General features: G+C 47.5%; 1 protein-coding gene across 1 annotated transcript in view; it reads right to left on the reverse strand.

The window, feature by feature from the left end:
- The window catches only part of ADAMTS9 (ADAM metallopeptidase with thrombospondin type 1 motif, 9), a gene marked incomplete at both ends in the record, with an annotated part of 57063 nt that overhangs the window by 13640 nt on the left and 22930 nt on the right, over nt 1–20493 (reverse strand). Inside the window, 17 exons of the mRNA XM_010192343.1 lie at nt 208–384; nt 861–1022; nt 1657–1941; nt 2137–2304; nt 2451–2555; nt 4300–4419; nt 5293–5457; nt 6501–6665; nt 7400–7610; nt 9341–9467; nt 9997–10126; nt 10235–10401; nt 13007–13102; nt 13367–13484; nt 14492–14628; nt 14715–14896; nt 20198–20343. Of these exons, the coding sequence (XP_010190645.1) occupies nt 208–384; nt 861–1022; nt 1657–1941; nt 2137–2304; nt 2451–2555; nt 4300–4419; nt 5293–5457; nt 6501–6665; nt 7400–7610; nt 9341–9467; nt 9997–10126; nt 10235–10401; nt 13007–13102; nt 13367–13484; nt 14492–14628; nt 14715–14896; nt 20198–20343 (2661 nt within the window). The remainder of the gene's footprint in view (nt 1–207; nt 385–860; nt 1023–1656; nt 1942–2136; nt 2305–2450; nt 2556–4299; nt 4420–5292; nt 5458–6500; nt 6666–7399; nt 7611–9340; nt 9468–9996; nt 10127–10234; nt 10402–13006; nt 13103–13366; nt 13485–14491; nt 14629–14714; nt 14897–20197; nt 20344–20493) is intronic.

Below are 20493 nucleotides of genomic sequence, written 5' to 3' on the forward strand. Positions count from 1 at the left end.
AGAGAGTGCCTTTTAAATTAAAGGCCTTGAGCTCCTCTAATGTAAGCCCTTCCTGAACAGGTGTTACTCTGAATATATTGTCAATAATCCTCTTTAAGTGCAGTTTTAAGACATGAAGCATTAGCACCTTGGTTTGAAGCAAATTAAATCTGTTGTTACGGGATATCCACAAAACGGTTCACAAAGAGAAAGAGTTTATGGCCGTACCGAGCTCCAAGGACCAGCGCTCCAGGCAGCATCTCTAGGACAGTCCTGCACATTGCACTGCTCTCTGTCCGGTGGCTTGTCAAGGATTTCGCAGCTCAGATCCGTAAACCTTTCTCCGTTAGGGCGCTGGCACACCACCAGCCGTGTTCTTGTCCCTGCCCCGCATGGCTTTGTGCACTGGAAGTCAGCAGAGGACAGAAGAATCACCATCTGGGCTGCCAAAATACTGCCGGCCGGTTGCTCCAAGCACTAGCATCTCTCAAGACCCAACGGTTGTTTCTGCTCCCAACCAACCCACTCCAGCCACATCCTCCTCCACTTCAGCTTCTCTCTTCCCAGAGTCACTGGTGCTGCTCCCCAGTAATACTGGAGGTTAACGTCTCCAATTGCTCATCTCAGACAAATTTTCAGAGGGGAGCAGTGTTTTTCTTAAGAATTTGCTTTTCCCTGGGAAGAAAATTTTCCCATGACAAATAGGAAGGGAAACACCACCAAGCAGTAGCTGGGGTTCACTCATTTATCAGAGGCTGCCTTTCATGCTCCCATCTTTGTAACAAATGTCACTGCAATATCCCTCCTTCTCCCATTTTTCAGCCACCCGTTAATGAAAGCCTTCCCCTGCGCAGGGAGCCCAGGATGAATGATGCACTCACCTCTCCCCAGTTGCCATAAGCCCACTGAGGACAGGGGCCAGATTCGCATGATCGTTGCTCCATGGGTTTGCTTTTCTCATCGCAGTTATTTGCGGTGTATCCGTTTTCATCCTGGCACACCACGACCCGCCGCTGGAACCCCCCCGCACACGTGCTGGAGCACTGGAAGACACAATTGCCCAGGGCTTCGTTGAGTCCAGGAATAATTTTGCATTCCCAGGTCCTTCCCAGTGCCTTGCACCGTGGGAATGCACCTCTAGAAATTTAATAACATCTAACAGGCATTATTAACTTAAAAACCCAGCTATTACTAATAGCAGTGCAATGCCTTAGGTGCTGACTAAGCAAAAAAAATAAACACAAGCCTAGTTTTAAGCAGGTGAGTAATCCCTACTGCTTTTAATGCAGTGTTTGACATCCCATTCGGGATTAATTCCCTTTAGGGACTTCTGTGATAAAGCACTGCAAACTGCTTGGGGCGAGAACAGCCGGCATTAAGGCTCTGCTGTGCTTTGGCAACAGCTCTGCACAGGTGTAAATGCCCCGAGAGACAGCTAAGAAGCAGAGGTTGGCCTTTGCATCATGGAAAATGATGCCATCAGCTTTCTGCATGGAAAGCCTTGGAGATACAAGGTGTGAGAGGCTGAGAGGTGATGTCTGCACCCTAGTGCAACGCTTGCTCATGTGAGCAGAGAGCAGGGTCCCTCTTTTCCCTGTGTGATGACATGAAGAAAAGACTGGACAGCCCAGGGAAAAAAACCCAACCACACAGAAATAAGAACATCAGAGCACTTACAGCGCCCCAGGGGCCAATCCTCCACTGATTGCCTCCTGGTATATGTACACGGTTTCGGTTGGGGCTGCCTCCAGGGTGCAGTTTCAGGCGATGATCCGGATAGAGGAAAGGGTGGATGGGCCTGCCGTAGTCATGGCTGTTTGGATGACAAGGAGACATGGAGCAGTCTTGCTCGGTGGCAGGGAGGTCGTCTGGATCGCACTCGCTCCTATCCACCAGCTGGTCACTGTAATTGATGCAGATCACTTGTCGCGTTGCCTTACCTTGACCGCAAGTCACCGAGCACTGCATTACAGTGGGAAAAGGAGAGACAGTCATATTTCCAGCTTTGAAAATCAGGCAGACAGCTATTGCTAATAATGAAGAGCAGAAAACCTTAATCTTCCCACTTATAAAAGTGCAAGCGGGACAGATTAATGACACACGTTTCCAGCAGTGAGGTCTATAAGGCTCTCCTGCAAGAGATGCCGTGATGCTTACAGAGCTCCACTCCAAGGCCTTCCACTGCCCGCACGGTGTCACGGTGCACATCTCTGTGGCCGACGGCTTCGGGAGGTGGAAACAAGCTGACTCGTCAGCCACTGAGCCCTGGTCATCCCGACAGCTGACGTATCGCATCCGGGTACCCTTCCCGCACGTTGCGGAGCACTAGGGAAGATCAACAAGCACTCCACTAGAAAGTTTCCTGATAGATAAGACAAGGGCTTTGGAACGAAAAGTTGGTCAAATGCACTTAAAACATATCCCATTGTCTATTGTAAAAGAATCCTGAAAGTATTATGATACACACTTACTGGTGTCCAGGATCCAAATCTCCACTGCGTCCTGTGAATGCCTGATAAGGATCTCTTGGCTTCGGGACTATTTGGATGGGGAGGACATGCTGCTATTTCACAGTCCTGTACATGAAATACATGAGGGAAAAGAGGGAAATAAAGGTTTTGCAGATGTTGCAGTTAAACCACCTCCTCTTCAATGTCATTGGCAACCACACACAACATTTTGAAAGTCCGTGACCTGCACGCTTGTGTGTTGGCAGGCTTTCTACTTGCGTCCTCTTGGTGAATCAGCAAAATTTGGTATCAAAACCCCAGTGGCTCCATATGCAGAACCGTGGTGGACTTTTGACTTCTTAGGAACTCTGCGATAGGCATCCCCATAACCATGGGCCATCTCCATGCATTAAAACCAGATGCTTTGAGGCAAAAGATGAAAGTCCCTTAAGAGAGTTTTGGTATGAACACACATCTGCAAAGCAGAAGTTTTATCTCCCTTCAAAGTTCCCTTCCTTCAGCATGAGACCTGCAGCCCACTTAATAAAGGCTACACTGCCAGGCTGATTGCAGCCCTTTGATTTTCCTGCAGCCCACCTACATCCACGTGCTGATCTTCACCATGCACTAAGCGTGCAGGGTTTTTGGGGACAGACACATCATTCTGCTCCCTCATGGTGCGGTGCCTAACAGGAGGGCTCTGGTCCTGTCTAGACCTACTGGGAGGTCTGGCAACAGAAATGATGAATAGCCATGACTTGACTCCATGAACCTATGAGTAGTCATTGCCAAAAAGGAAATTAATACTGGTCGTCACGGCAAGGGAGAGAGCAGTTCTTGACAAATGGCATAAATGATTTCCGCATCGCTGTGATTTTACTTACACTGGAGGCGTGCATGCCAAGAGATGGCTGATGACAACTGGGTTTGCTACTCCTTGACTGCAATTGGTTTCCATACATGGGAAAACAGCCCTTTTCTACATGTGGCCTTAGTTAATCTCTGTGAAGTCATGCAAGAGTGAAGCTGGGCAGGGCATCAGCACTACAACTTCCCTAGATGACAGATAGGTGGTAATGTTCTGCTTTAGTCAGCTCCTTCGGACACCACGGGCACATCCTCTGCTTGAAATGGGAATTTACATGTTTGCTTCCAAGTACCAGTGATACAGCATGAAAAGGCTCCATAAAAAATTTGCAAAGGGCATGCAACATTTCTCAATTTATCCAGCCAGGGAAATGTGTCTGGAATTAGCTGGCACATACGCTATATTGTCACATGCAGCAGACAAGAAATTACTGCCCCTGGTCATTGTTAGTACCACACAGCAACAGTCCTGCAGCCAAGTGAGCCCAGACTGCAGCCAGGCACCCCAGGCCCCATGCAAACCAAAAGAGATGAAACCTTCTACGCTCTGGTTGTCTTCCCATATTCATATACTGTCACTGCTTTAGCTCATGAGCTCCTAGAGACCAGCTTTAGCTCTGAATCTGGACACCCCCTCACACATCCTACCCCATGAATAGAGCTCTGTGGATATCAACCAGAAGCAAAGGTCATTTTTATCCCACAAAACCTTGATGCCCTCATAATGAGCTGTCCATTGCCTTTTTGGCAATCTGTGCTTCAGAGCACAAACTTAACCACATGGAGAGGGCCTGGATGGGAACTCCTTGAATACAGCTTGTCTCATCTCTGCCAAAACGGTACGCAGTGCTGCACCTCTCCAACAGCCACAGACCAGGATACTGCTCTGCATGGGCTGACGTCCAGGACAAGCCTTTGCTGCAGCAAGACATCCCCAAAGCTGCAGCCTAGAGGCCTCCATATGCACGCTGGCAAAAGATGGAGACAGGAGAGCAGGACTCACCTGGGTGTCTGTTGGCCTGGTTGCAGCATTACACTCGTTATCGTCCACCACTGACACGTAGGCGCCCACGACACACTTCACTGCTCTCATCTGGTAGCCTTGGCCACAGGTCATGGTGCACTGGGAGAGGACAGACAGGAGAAAGAAGTGCTGGGTCTGAGTTGCTGCTTTGGTTAGAAAGTATTAATCAGCCCAGCCTGTGTTCAGGCACATAGCATGAGCACTGAAAATCAAACCCAGCTTCCCTTCTGGTTTCTCTCCACTTCATGCATTTCAGCTTTAAATTAGGTCAAAGTTTTAATTCACTGCGCCCACCAGCGCCTTGCACGCTTCACTTGCTTCCTCGGAATGAAGGTGGAAGCATTGAAGTGATTTACTTTGCTGCACACAGTAAATCAGAGTCTGGTAGAACCTGCATCATATCCTTCTTAAAAACTTGTTGTTCAGCCCCATGGTAGCACAAGCAGCTAATGAATAATTTTACTGATGGGAAATAAGTCTGACTGGGACAACTGGTCCGGGTTTGTTGCTAGTTTTTTTTAAGTCAAGAGCTAGCAGCTTTGCGGAAAGGAGATGCCAGAACACTGTGGGAGAAATGAGCAACTTGTATTTTAACAGAAAAAAAACCCTCACCAACCCAGAAACTGGAAAACATTAAAAGCAACAAAAGCTATTCAAGGGGAGCAGCTTTTCTGTGAAAATTAGGCCATGTCTTTATGCGCCTAAATATGGATTTAGGAGCGTAACCTTGGAAACCCTTTTTTTTTTTAAAATCACGGCCAATTTAGTATGACACAGATTAAATTTAGCACAAAGGGCAGGTACTATTATTGCTGCCCATCCGCTGAACCCAAGCGAACAGAGGGCTGCTTTGGTGTGCAAATCAATTAACACAGTTATGCTGCTGAATTTGGATGAAAGGGTTAGCACCCAGCCTCGGCCGCAAGCACCCAGGTCCCAGCAGCCGAGTGCCCCACGGTGGCTCTGCGGTACCTGGCCCCACGGTCCCACTTGCCATGACGCGCACTCCTGCTGCTGACACGTCTGCACCGACTCCGGCTTCGTTTCAGGATCGCAAAACCTGTCGTTTAACCGATCTTCTCCAAACTGGCACCAGGTCTGGCGGTGTTTGTGCCCTTTTCCACAGGTGACCAGGCACTGCGAGAAGCAAAGCGTGAACTCAGGCGGTGCCGGGGAAGGGCTGCCAGCTCAGCACCTGCCCCGGTGGTGAAAAATAAACCTGGAGACCCGCTGTAAACCACTGCTTAAAAACTGGCACTGAGAGACAGCGCTTTAGCTAATGACCATGTGCGCTGGAAAACACACAAGTGGTTTTTTTTGCCCTTCAGCATGGGCAAAGCAAGACCATGAGGGATCTTCACTTCCAGCAGCTGTGAGACTTAGGGCAAAGGCACAGTAGTGCCCAACGGGGCTTCAGCTGTGCACAACAGGGGGCCAAAGGCTTGCAGAAAAACCTGCTGGAGTGCCTCTTCCACCACCACAGCACGGCTCAGCTCGGCAGCAGCTTGACCCAGAAGACTGAAATTTCGGAGAGAACAATCCCTGTTCCCACTTAATTTATTTCATGATTTCCTCAAAGAATGTGATTCACAGAAACAAGAGGTATTTGGCCACAAGCAGCCTTTGAAGACTGGGCTCTGGCATCCCTAGTCCTGCTGCAGGGAAAAGCTCAGCAAAATAGGGGTTTGCTGCAAAGCACACCAGTAGCAGTGAAAGAGGCAAAGGCAATAAACAGCAGGGAGAGGGTTGATCAAGACATTAGTGGGGTGACGTCCTGTCCTCCAGCAACAGCTGGAGCTGCCAGGGCTCACAAAGACAATCTCAAGGGGAATTATGGCAGAAGGTATTTTTCTTCCCAAAGCTACAGAGGATCTGTAGAAAAACTGAGGAGAAATTACTGCAGGATTGGAAAGGTCTTAACCTCCTGTGGCTTTGCAGGGAGGGAATCACCAGTGGCGACAAGGCCAGGGATTTTCCTGTGTGTCTCAAGCCTTGTGCATGGACCTTCATGCAGGAGGCAAGGTGCCACCATGCCCTGGGGCATGGTACTTTGCAAACAAAACATGAGGGATGAGCAAGGACAGAGCTATCTATCACTCTGCAGGCAGAGCAAGGACAGAGTTATCTCTCTGCAGGCACCAGCCCTTCAGGGGGAGCCCACTCTAGTGACTAGCACCTACCTCAGACCAGTCCCCAGTTTTCCACTGGGGGCACAAGAAGTCGCTGCACCGCTGCACTGTCAGCTTCTCCTGCTGACTGCACTTGCTGTCGTCCAGGACATCATTGTAGGTGTTGACGCACATGGCTCGCCGTCGCCGTGTGCCCCCGCCACAGCTCTTGGAGCACTGGGAAGGAGAGACACTGAGTAAACACTTTCTGCCACTTTATTACAGGCTCAGAGCCCATTTATTGCCTTCTCCCTCTTTGCAGTCAAGGATTGTGAAGAGACTGCAAAAAAGCTCCGGAAGAACAATTTGTACTTTAAGTAACAGGCTGTTACTTTATATATTCCTTTAAAAATCCAATCTTGCTAAGCTTAATAAAATCTCATGGCAACGAGTTTCACAAATTCATTTCATGTTATAACTCCATTATTACTTTTACAAGTGTTGCCTCTCAGTTCTCCCAAATGGCTGTTGTTTGTTCTCAGTTTAGGAGAGATTAATTCTCGCTAACTGGCCAGCCCCCCCGTCACTGTGCCCTCCCTGGAAAGCCCCAGGCTCCGTGCTGCCTCTGCGTTCATGGATATTCTTGTTCACAGAAAAGCTAAAAACTGTAAAGGAAACCCATTTCAGAAGTCCTCTGCTGATGGTCCTGGCAGCCTGGCTGGCTTTGATGGGAGAGGACAGCCAGCATGGCACAGCCTAACAAACACAGACCTTGGGATGCTTCAAAGCACAAATTCATTGCCGTGAAAAATGAGGAGTACCAGTGGCTGATTTGGACTAGTGTCCTCCAGAAAAAGGAATGGAAGCAGACTCACTGAGGCAAACTTTTATACGCTGTATGCAACCTAAACAGCCCGATAGCCCCATGAAAGGAAGAGATGGTGTCTGCCATACTGCTGAGCAGCCCTTACCTCGGTCCAGGCCGAGTACCGCCACCCTCCCACGTTACAGTCTCCAGTGCACTTCTCCCTGGTGCTCGGCTTGGACTGGCTGCTGCAGAAGCGGTCGTCGACCTTCTCGATCTTCCCCTCCAGCCTGCTGTATTTGGAGCAGTAGATCTCCAGGGTGCGGTACCCCAGCCCACACTGGGCCGTGCACTCGCTCTTCCTCGCCACGTGCCACCTGAGCCAAGGAGAGACAAATGTCAGCCCTGGTCCAGCGAAAACCCACGGCTCCACATGAAGGTACCCATCTTGGAAGATGGGATCAGAAGAGGTGGAAAGAGCTCTGGGGCTCTGCAGGTAACATGCTTGGGAGTGTTTGACACAAATAAGGAATATATGTTATTGAACTGGAACTTTTGGCTTTTTACAGTAGTTCCCAACACTTTATGGCTTCCAAAAATAGGAAGAAATTAATCCTGGCGTTGTTCCTTGTAGGGAAGGAACCATCACCATGTCCCTCTTAGGGGCAGCAAAGCCACACTGTGCCTCTGCGGGACCACACAAGATAGTGGGGGGAGTCCATGGCCAAGCAAGGAGCCGTGCTTTTTGGGCTTTTTACCCCATGTTCTCCTGCAGAAGTGACACACTGGCCTCTAAAAATGAAAAGCTGAAAAATACAGCATCAGAAAGTGTTCCTTGAAAGGTGAGACAAGGCACTCCACACGGCAGGACGCCTGCAAAACAGTGTCAGTTCTCTGAAGCGCGAGCCCCAGAGGTGTCAGCCAGGATTAGGAGTGTTCCCTCTCCACAGACAGATTCCCATCCTGGTGTCTCCTTCCCTGGATGGGGCAGCAAGGGCCAGTGCTGGTGGCCCTCAAGGACCCAGCTGGGGATACACCCCTGCTTTACACCAGCCCCAGCCCCAGCCCCAGCTCTGGCAAGAGATGCTGGACACCAGGCCTGACCCAGGGAGACCCTGGAGTCAACAGGGGCCAACTGTACCCCACATTTTGCAGGGTGGCTCCCAGGGAAGGGGACAGCGATGTCCCCTGAAGGCCCTGGAGCCCCCCGGGCTGCTACCAGTGCCTGTGTGGGGAGCGCAGAGCCCCACTCCTAAGCTGAGAGAGCAAACTTCAGCACAGCCAGGAGAAGAATAAGATCAAGGGGATTTGGAGTCAATAGCTCCTGAATGGCAGGAGCCCTCACAGCCCTGCCAGCTTTTCAAACTCCTGCATTTGCCCTTCTCAAGTTTCCAACCTGTTGCAATGGCAACAGCTGTTACCGCGACAACCCGGCCTAGAGCCCCTATAGAGCCCCTATAGAGCCCCGGGTTTCACACAGCCGGAGGAACCCCTTGGGAAACACGGCCGTCTGAATTGCTTCACCAGCAGCCCTTTAATGCCACCATATTTAAGCTCCCGAAAGGAAAACAGATTGCTTTTTAAAGGAAAATGGGTTGTGATGATTTAGGCCATACTCCATCAATTCCAGCTCACCAGGAGTTGTCTGGGGACAGCCCCAAACCTGCTCCACACTTAAGCCTATTCTTTGCTTTAAGCAAATGATGACGAATCCAAGTCTTAGTTACTCTTTTGCTTTGAGCATGTTTTCCCCCTCTTTGAAGACTGTTTGTAGGATGGTGCTGAGCGTTTGTGATCCAGGCAGATGCGAATTTCAGGCACTGTATTGCACAGGCAGATTTTTCAACATTAGGTGATTTGGTTTTTTTTATAGTTAGCACTGATTTAATCCAACAAGAGAAATGTGAAAATGGAGAAAAATGCCTCTCAAAACACAGCTGGTGGATGTCAGTCCCTCTCAGTTGACAGAGGCAACTGCTAATCCTGTTCTTTTTTTAAATCTAATACAGGCTGGTGAAACAAAGGAACTACAGTGAGAGGTGAAAGGAAAGAGGAGTAAACAATAAATATATGATGTAAAGTATACACACGGCCAAGTAGAGTGCACCTTAATTCACATTCTGTGCTACATGGCTCAGTGATGGGATCAGGCTGGGGAATTCGATCACATCGCTGGTCTGATACCGTGAGCTGATCTGACTCTCTCGTACACACAGGTTTCCTTTTTCGTTCTCCTACACAGAAGAAAAAACCCGCACATTGTTTAAGTCATACAGGAAAGCAATCAAATCAGTTATTTCTCTTACTCCTTTTATAGCAGCATTTAAGAGATGTTTAATTATGCTTTTAAGTCTCTTTCAGAAACAGGGAGGGGGTTAAGACTTTGTAAGAGCAGCAGAAGAGGTTTAATGCAGGCGAGACGGATATGGGCAAAGCTGCAGCATGGCTGCAAGGATGGGCTCTGTGTAGAGCAGGGACAGCACTAGTGGGTGGGAATGACCGGGCATAAGACCCAAAACAGACACCCATGCCTTTGGCAGCCTTAGGAAATGCCACGTAACCTTTCCTGCGCTTCCTCACCTGCAGACCAGGCTGAAACCAAGAAGCAGCAGAGCAGTGCCACACCTCATGCGATAACATCTGCCACTACAGCCCAGGGAAACAACATGAGGATCTCCAAGGAATCAAGCAGAGAGGGATTTAACAGCCCAGATGAACTCAGGACAAAACTGTGTCTTCTTTAAAGCCTTCCCAAGCACCCACCTTGGCAGAGCTTACTGCAGGGCTGCCATGGGCCATACACGTTCCAGTAAAACTGCTGAGGTTTGTCCTCAATGGGGATATTAAATGTGTAACGAACATCGGGATTGTACAAATTGCCCACTGATAAAACCTGAGGGAAAAGAAGGTGAAACAGAGTAAACCAACAGAATTCACTGCCCACTCTTTTCAGTCCAATAATGCTGGGCAGACTTTTCCACACGCACAACATATACTTCACCTGAAGTGTTATTTCTTGCTCAATCCGATCTGTAGAATTAATCCTTTCAATAGTATTATCCGATCCGCTGTATTCGATCACAGCATTCCCAACTTTGATTTCCCTTTTAAACATACTGACGACAAAGTCTCCATTTAATATAAAGTCTCCTTGACTGTTAGATAAGGCTGCATAGGTGCAAAAAACAAGAACTAAAGACGCAGAATTAACTCATAGGTACATAATAACGTGGGTCATGTGCTCTCAGGGCTCCTTTTCATTGGGGTGGGAGGAGAAGCCCACTGGCACTCTCAAACAGAAAGGATGTAGAGAGAATGGCAGAACTCTTACAGACAGAGAGCCTCATTAAAACAAAGGCTAAATGCCTGAAGCTGCTGCTAAATGGTTCACTCATAACCCAAGGGCGGAGAGATACCCCAAACGCATGCCAAGCCTGCATCCCCTCATACACTGCAAAAATTACCCAGCCCAAATCCTTTCTGTTAGCCATGTGGATAGGGTGGCTTCCCTCTTGTTTGCAGGTGTGTTCTTAGGGTAAATGCATGTACCCTAATTGACCAAATGGTGTTTTCTAGTAGATAATTACAGGGAATTTGGTCAGTATCTCCCCCTTGCTCTCGCTCTCCCTCTCCCTCCTTCCCCCTTACTTTTTATTATTCCAAATCTTAAGGTATGTGAAAGCACTGAAGGCTTAAAGCCTAAATGCTTTATAAAAGGAACAGTTTCCTGAAAACAGCAGTCTGCTGCACAACTTCACACTAATGCGATTATGTAGCTAATTTCCTAAGTTAGTTTCCCCACCATTTCACCCATCACAGCTACATTACTACAAAGCCTCTCTACTGAAAAATCTAAACTTAACACCAAAACACCAAAGGGAAGGTTTTTACACTGAATGAGGAGAGATAATGAAGCAAAACACTGCTCAGTAGCAAACAGACATAGATGGGGAAAAACTTACAGAGCAGACGCTACACTCAACCAAATCCCACACTTTGGAGGCTTTAATGTCATTAGGCAGTAGTAAAACTCATTAAAGGATTCCTTCCCCTTTACTATATCTCCTACAACAGTAGGTACACGTCTTGGACTTGATGACAACATCAAATTCCTCCTAAATTGTTAAGCAACTACAAGGTTCACAGTACTGAGGGCCCAAGATTTCACACTCAGTGAGCTGCAAAATAAGTGGACACATGCACACTTCTCATTTGCTTCTAGTCAGGCCTAATGTGAAGAGATGCTTTCCCAGCAATATTAAAGCAACATTAAAGAAGATTTGACTTCATTGCTTCCCAAGAAGATTAAAGGCCCTCCAAGAAGAGCTGAGAAGTTCTTTGGGGCTCCTTCTGGGGTGAACCAGTTTGAATAGGCACAACACAGGGAAAACTGTTTTTCTAGAAAAGATGAATAATGGAACGTATCTCACACCCCCAGGATGGAAAACTATCACATCCCAGTAAGGTTTTCTTGGTATCGATGTGCATTCGTGCTGCACCATCTCATTTCATTGCTGTGAATGCGCAGAGATGACACGAGGCAGCTGTAAGCAAATGGCCATGTGTGCCAGGACAGTCAGCCTTGCATGGCCCAGGCTCAGGACAAAGACAGGGAGGACCTGCTCAGCTCTTTGCCCGAATGAAGGGTCCAGTCACGTGGATTTGGCTTGGGTTTCCCTTGGGTGCACAATAATCTTTACTTGTTTCTCAAGTGACTTCTTTTACCTTGGATGGGCTGGAACCACCAGCCCAGTCCTGTTTTTAACATACCCAGTTACACTGAACACTTAGGCTAGGCCCTGTATTTTACAAAAACACTCAACAACTCAGGGATTTTGAGAGATGAAAAGAGATGAAGTGCCCTGCTCAGGGATGTAAATACGGGACCCAGCACTACCGGAGCGCAGCCTAGAAAGACTCTGAGGGATGCTAATGGGGCTCAATGGCAAAACCAGCCTTTGGCTGGCAGGTGTAACATCAGTCGTAATGTGTGTTTGTGTTATCTCTGCTATTGAACCCAAAGAGAGCTCTCTATGGGGTGAATGACTGATCGGCATGGTGGAAAAGACACATGGCCATGCTAAAAGCACATGTGTGTGCAACAGACTGGTCTAACACAGCCTGTCAAGCATGTTCATGGTTCTGGAGACACAGCCACACATCAGAGAAAACAGTGACCATGGATGTCCAGCAGCCAAAGGCCAAGTTGTCATTGAGTATAAATCAAACCGACCTCTTTGGTGCAGAGTATTTCATTACAGTTAAATATCATTGTTGGGCAGGGACAAGAAGGGCTCAGACAAAGTGAAATCAGAATTATTAGGCTCAGGGGAATAGAAAATAATTTCTCTTTGGATTTGTTTGCACGCACGCCTTTCAGGGTATGACATATTGACTCTCCAGCCAAAGCATGGTGACAGGAGAGATGTCTTAAGTTGTGATGAGGAGACTCCAGCAGAACCGAGGAGTCTGTTTGGTTCCCAGCTTTGTGCTTCAGCTCCCACCCACAGCCTGTGCTCAACAGTCCTTCCCAGCCCCAGAGATACCCTAAGGGGATATTTCTTATAGTCTGTGAACCTCCCAAACTTTGCATCAAAAACGAAGAAGGAACAAAGACTGAATGCTTGGTAGATGCATGAGATGTTTTCTTATCGAGAATTTATCTCTCTTAAATGAATTCTTTATCCTCCCTAGCAGAGAGCAGCCAGCAGATCTATCACCACAACCAGACAATAAAGCAGAGATCTGGACTGAAACAAGGACTGCAACTCACCCAGGTAGTTGTCATCCTCTGGTTTCCCTGAGTAACTGTGCTGACGCACATCAATATTTGTTGCACCAGCTGGGATGCGGACCACAACGTTATAGCCTAGAAAAGATTTAACAGGAAGTCAAGGCTATTACACAGACATTTCATTTGCTTTTTGCAGGGAGAAGGGAAATGAGCAAAATTACCTCACATTACACAAGCCGCTACTTTTCATTTAGGGATAGCAAGAATAGTTATAAAATAGAATATGCTATAGCTTAAAGGATTTTGCATTTTACATCAGTGTTTTTGTAAATTAAGTGTGGTAATGGCTTTTATAGACCCACATTTTTCACTATAAAGTTTTTAGCAACAGATTCTTACCATAATGCACCGTGTTAAATGTTCCTGCAACAGTTTTGCATGAAGAATTATCCCCACCACAAACACCACATTTATCTCTTCTTGCTTTTGAATTCAGCACATGATCACATCCAGCTTGCTTTAAGAGAAAAATTGAAAAAACTAGATTGAGCAAATACAGACTAGAACAGCATTTACAAACCTCCCAATTAAGACACACAAAAGCTTTGTATGCAGAAGGCTGCCACGAGACAAATTGTTTTGCTTTCCCACATTTTTTCTGCTGATTTACAGTGTGGCCATCCCACGCCACTTCCAACCAAAAGGCTTTTTCACAAATTGAGAATTAGCGCTGCCTTTTGCACCGGGCGATGCCTGAGCTACAGAAAACCTCCTGCATCGGTTGTTCGCATAGAGAAAAGTGTGACAAATAATTGTGAATGGGAACGTAAAGTGCTCCGGGGTCTGACCAGGAAGAAGTGGGGCAGAGCACAGAAGGAAGCACAGTTTGGGTTCAGGCTCAGACCCCCACAGCCCTCAGGAGCTTAGGGCAGACGTACGGACAACCCCCACTGGAGCATGTTAGGAAAGGGCAACGAAGCTGGTGAAGAGAGGGCTGAGGGGAGACCTTATCACTCTCCACAACCATCTGAAAAGAGGTTGTAGTGACGTGGGGGTTGGTCTCTTCTCCCAAGTAACAAGTGATAGCAGAGGAAATGGCCTCAAGTTGTGCCAGGGAAGGGTTAGATTGGATATTAGGAAAAATTTCTTCACTGAAAGGGTTATCAAGTATTGAAGCAGGCTGCCCAGGGAAGCAGTGAAGTCACCATCCCTGGAGGTATTTAAAAGATGGGTAGATGTGGCACTTAGGGACATGGTTTAGTGGTGGACATAGCAGTGCTAGTTTAACAGTTGGACTCTATGATCTTAAAGATCGTTTCCAACCAAAACAATTCTATGTTTCCATGTGTTGCTCTCCTGCAAATCTGGAGGTTGGCACAAGCTTCAGACCAGCCGGGGCTCGCAGAGCCTGCAGATGCTGCTGAAGAAGGCATGCCAAGAACAGGACAGAGCAAGGTGCAGCAGCGCCAGCCTGCCGTGCAAAACTGCCATTGCCCTTCGACGAAGAAGAGAGAAAATAATTACCCGGCAAAGGCCCTGCACGCAGATGTCATTTGTGTCGGGGCCACAGGGCGTCCCGTCGATGACGCGGTCCCGCAGCTGGTAATACGCTGTATTCCCCGCCACCCGGCAGAACAACTTGCACCGATCCTTCATCAGGACTGGGGACGGGAGGGGAGGAAAACCAGAAGCACGTTATCTGAACGCCATCGCTCTGGCAGGATCTGCATCCCACCCCGCCACTTACTGCCGCTGTATTTGGGCACCCAGCGCACGTTCGTGGGCAGCCCGTTGATGTTAAAGTGCTTCCCGTCGAAGTCGGCACACTGCTCATCACGGAAATCCTTCTTCAGCTTCGAGCATGGCTCGGTGTTGCAGGATTTAAACTTCATGCGACGACCCACGCAGTATTTCCCACCGTTTTTAGGCCTGTGGAAACAAGATCAGGCTGGAAAGGAGATGCAATTGCAGTTCTGCAACTTGCTCAGTGCAGTCAGGATTTTCAACACCATTTTTATGGCTTTGCCTACCTCTATGCATGTCTTTAGTTAATAGCCTATGTTGACAGCAGGAAAGATCACACAGGTGTCTAAAGACTACATTTGCAATGCTAAATAGGGATGAAAAAGGGAATATTTGCTCTCTGGTGAGTGCAGCAGCAGTGAGAGAAGCCAGAGAGGAAGAATAACATCTTCCTCCCCACCTGAGGAATCCCTACAGGGGGATCAACCCTCCAAACTCCATCACTTCTATGAATTCGGTGGCTGAGAGTTTGCATCTGTACCAGTGGGTTGCAAATAACCAAACACCACAACAGAAAGGAGAAAGAGCTTCCCTGCAGAGGCAGAAAAGCCAGGCAGCACTTAGTTCTTTGGGATCCACAGCCAAAAGAGGTAGATAGGGTAATGCTATAGGCACTTCTTAAACAACTCTATCTCCACATGTTCCAGAAAGCACCAAAAACAGCCCATAAATACTTCACCCCCATTTTGTAGTAGGATGGCTCTGGTATAAACTGAGGAGAGCGATATCATCCAAGTCACTTAAAACCAAGCAGATAAGCCTAGGAGAAACTGTCATTTTGAACCTCCCAACTCCCAGATTCAAAACTATCTTTGTCCTCATATGTGGACGAAGTCTTTGCCAGATAACAGCTCACTTCGGGGACCAAAAGCATCTCTGCCACCCCGCCGCTGTCAGCAGCGATGTGGGAACAAGATGCACACAGGCAGCATCAGAGCAGCCCAGCAAAAGGCACTTTTCTGGTGAGGACTAATTTTCAGCTACGGTAATGCTATGAGGAAAGTATCCTTGGGATACAAGCTCTCTCAGTTATTGCCTGTTCAAACAACGTTTCTTCTAGGAATTTGGGTAAGATTTCATATGCCCATCTGCATGCGGCCTTCTATATATATAATAAATTATAATAATAAAATAAAAAAAGGATGCTCCATGCCTTAAGTGTTCCAAAAAAAAAGGCAACCATCTCTCGTACTCTCTCCTGAAACTTCAAATGAAATTGTGAGGGCATGGTGGAGGCTTCTACAAGCTACCACCATTCATATACATAGTAACAGCTGCAGTACCACCCAAGCAGCTTTGTTTTTCTCTGATGTTGCAGAAGGAAAGACACTGCAATCTAGATGAAATGTTGCCAGGGTCAACTTGGGCAAAACTGTAATTATCTAAATAAAGGAAAAATTATACAAACTAACAACTGCACTGAGGGGAGAGGAAGCTCACCTGCATCTCAGCCATCAGCATGGGAAGGCCTCCACTGGCTAAGGAAGGAAGCCGGTCTGCATGCTCCGAGACCCTCCAAAATGTGAACCAAGGAGTGATAAACAGGAGCACGCAGCAGATCCATCCCTGCCCTTAGCCCATAAGCTCTTCACATTGCATGCAGCCAGTGCATCCTAACATAACAGGGATAGAACCCCCTTGCACATGTACGAGGGTCTTTACCCAACAAGCTCCTATAGCTGAACACAGTTTTTAGCATCTCTTGAAGAACATGCACATCAATCACCTACGATGCTCAGCAGTGCTTTTTTTTCCCCCACAAATAACAATTCTTTACTCTTACGCTGGAAAACTAATTGTGACTCAAGCATTAAGCAAGTAACAGTGCTAAAAAACCCAGCCAACTGCACAGCGCCCAGTGCAGATCCCTGTTCACCAACTGAAGCCACACCAGTTCCTCATGGAGCAATTCTAAACCCAGATTTAGTCTATCCTACACCTTGGTATGACAAACAACTTGGATTAATGTAACTGATTACACTTGGGACCGCTCCAGAGGGAAGCCAGCACAGCACCCCATGTGGATGCAGCCCAGGCTCCTCCTCCCTCACAGGCTCAGCAGCGATTGCTGGAGTTTCCCACTGACTATTCCCATGCAGACACAACTTCTACCTCCAGCTACAGAGAGACATCTGAACCACCTCATCACACAGCACATGGGGAAACTTCTTAGACACACTCCAGAGCTCAGTGAGCCCAAATCATTCATGGGGGAATTAAAAGCATTCACCATTTTCACTTTGAAAGCATTTATACCACAGCAGGACTGTTACAGTTTGACAAAGGCTCTAAATTACGCAAACTTCTAATAGGGCATTTTTTAAAAAAAAGTTGCAGTTACAACATTTTAATGGTAACCACAATCCGTTTAATTAAAATGAGACTTCAGTATTAAGTAAGCTGAGAACATAATCCAGGAGCCTTTTTTACTTTTAAGGGTATGTCTAACAAAATCCCCAAATCCCAAGCTACTGTATAGTTTCTTTTTCTCTAGACATGACCCATGAGATTGAGATAACATTGAACACACATGGACACACCACAAACTGAAGGATGCTAAAACTTGCCAAACGTTGCAAACTCTCAGCTTTGTTAACTGTGGCAGTGAATTTCCCTGCAGCCAGTGCTTGGGGCTGAAGCACACTCACACTTCTGATCTTTCAAAACAGCCCTAAACCACCCGGACAATTTTAGGGTGTTTATAAACCAGCATTGCTTTTCACTGAGTCTGAGTAAGCAAAGAGCTGGTCCTGAAAAATATCAGCCTCATATAACGATGATTTTCAGTGTCACAAGGAAATGTGGGATACTTCTCATTAGGTAATATTTTAATGGATAATCATTAACATTGTGCACTAACTACAGAGCATGTGTGTCCCTCTGCACATCTGCCCATGTGTTTGTGCTCATGCAGTGACTGTAGAAAGATCTGTGAAGCCTTGGTGCGCACAGATCAGTTGATGCTCCTTCACAGCATCCCAGGAATGGGTGTGTGTGCTGCCAATGGCCAGCACAGTCATCTACAGAGGTGTTTCCCTGTCAAGCTCAGACAGTTTTCAGCACAGGTGAATACTTTTGTAGTGGGCTAAAGTGCAGATGTAGTTTGCCTTGCATCCAGAGATAACGCTCCCCCATCCAGAAAAGCATTCCTGAAAACAGGGCTCCTGGTATTGACGCCTTACAAAATCTGCCTTTTCCCCATAATACTGCAGCTATGCCTTGCTTTGAAAACCAGGGCTTGCACCACAGACCCTCTACGTGATGTGCTGCAGCCACGGGCTCTGTCTGTACCAGCCAGCCTCAAATTCCCAAGTGGGCAATGCTGGGGGGAAGGCTCTGGTCTGGCCAGCAAATACATTCCTATGTCAAAACAGCCCGCTGCCATTTCACAGCCTTACAGCCCTGCAAGATATTCATCCACATAGGTGCAAGAGCACATTACAAACAGTGACGGGAGCTGCAGCCTTATTTTCTGTACTATGGCAGGGAGGGCCCATTTTCAATGCCAGATTTAACACAATATTTTATTGGTATGCAAGATCCTGCCCCAGATCCTCCTGCACAGATAAAGCTTGAAAAACCTAAGCCATCTTTACATATAAAAGACTGACTGAAAACTACTTCAGACCTTACTCAGGGTACTTGGGTTGGCCTTCTTGTCTTCTACAACAGAGAAGAAACAGAGACTAGACCTATTCTGTGTATTTTCAAAGCACTCTGAAAAGTGGGAGAGGCACAATCATGTCTCATCCACTTGCATCATCACAGCAGCCCCATGATAGCAGGGATGCAGATGATGGGAGCCCATGCTACAATGTCAAATTACAGGGACAGAACAACAGAGGTGGTGCAAAGCTCTGTGGACGGTGCTAGGACAGATGAGTCCCTGCAAAGACTTCATGAGGGGTTGGAGAAGAGGCCGGTGGCAGCTACACAGCTCTTGAAATGGGGCCTGGAAAATAACCACTATTAGCGGTAAGTGCAGGGGATTTCACAGGCAGTTTGGTGTCTAGTGTATTTAGGTGCTTTTGCAAATCCCAATATGCCTCATGGAACAACCAAGATACAAACCACAGGCCATAGGAGAAGATGGAATTCAAAAACCCTTGGCAAGCCCTTAGGATAAGGGAGATTTTCTATCACAAAAAAACTATCAGCCCAAGCAGATGCCTCTCCAGAAGATAAGAATACATCTCACTGACAGCATCCAAAGGTTCGGCCGCATCGCTATTTTCGCATGTGGAAAGGTATTTTATTCTCATGTCTCCATGGCTACTGGAGGACGATATGGCGTGTGCTGACTCAGCACAGCGAGACAAGAACTCCTTTGACCTTGTGCGTTTCCTGGCATCATTTTAATTAACATGCTGGTGTCCGACTCCCTTAGCCTCAACCCTTCCCTTCTCCATTGACACTTGTCCAGCCTCTCCTGTCCCTTCTCCACCAGTGCTGCTCTGCCTTCTGCCATTAGCAGTGATGAAATTGGCACCGGTGCATCACTAATGGTAATTTCCTTGGCAACACAGTGCCTAACACCAAATGTGAGACAGTAAAATGAGGCTGCTCAATCTTTTTAAGACCAATAAGCCCTGCTCACCCCTCTCCTCTCCATGTCTCAGTCCCATATGAGAGCCTAGAAAGCATCCTGCCCACCCCTTCTTGCTCTCATGGGCTGAAAAGAGGTAGTTAAACAGAAATCAGCACAGTTCACCATTTATGTAAACAGGCTGTTTTCACACCAGTTGCTCAACCTATCTCTAATATTTCACCAGCCACACATTTGTCTCCTTGAAGCCCACAGCGAAATTCCCTGCCATTTCAAAGAGTTTAGGGTTTTGCATTCCAGGCTGATGGCTAAGATTTTTCAGTGCCACTTTTTAATGGGGCACAGATTTCTGTTGAGGTTTGGCTGGTCTGCGCCAGCTGACATCTAACTGCATAAAGGATCAGCTGCAAAAGCAGCCAGAAGCTGCAAAACCAGCTAAAGCAGGAGTAAAATGGTAGGAAACCGTCTAAGGGATCTGGTCTGTAAGAACAGCTGCAAAAGCAGCCAAAACAGGGGTGAAATGGTGAAAAATGAATGAAAGTATGGTTCCTTTCCTCTCCTTTCTGATCCTCAGCTTTAGAGGAAGAAAAATGTCTTTGGAAGTGGGACCCCAGCTGTGCCTTCCCAGGAAAACAGAAGGCAGTAAACCCACACAGATATTACTTTTTCCCTTTGCTCTCTGAAGGGATCCCCCTTTTTAATGCCTTTTACCCACAAAACAAACCTAAGACCGGCTCCTTCTGGGTTCCTGGGCAGCCTCAGCTGTGCCAGGCAAAGCCACCAGTCCCTGGTAGTGGGATTTCAGGGGATTTCAGCTCATTTGGGCAACCCAGCTGCTTTTCCCCATTCCACCCACCGGCGCTTCCCCTCCATGCACTTACTCGGGCCTGTTGCACTCCCGAATCGCCGTCTTTATGCCACCACCACAGGTTCTCGAGCAGGTCCCGAAAGGGCTCCATGTCCCCCACGCTCCATCTATCACCGGCGCCTCTCGCTCCTTGGGCACGCACATCCCAAACCGGCAGTGCTGCGTGTGACGGAGAGAAATGGGAAAGGTGGGTTTGCCTTACGTTTTCATTACATGCCCACTGCCAGTCTGGATGTCAAGACTCACACTTACTTATTTCCCAACCATTCACAGAATGCTGCAAAGCTTTTGCAATCAAATAAAATTTAA

Source organism: Mesitornis unicolor, unplaced genomic scaffold (genome assembly GCF_000695765.1).
Source record: "Mesitornis unicolor isolate BGI_N332 unplaced genomic scaffold, ASM69576v1 scaffold13069, whole genome shotgun sequence".
In the NCBI taxonomy this organism is placed as follows: Eukaryota; Metazoa; Chordata; class Aves; order Mesitornithiformes; family Mesitornithidae; genus Mesitornis; species Mesitornis unicolor.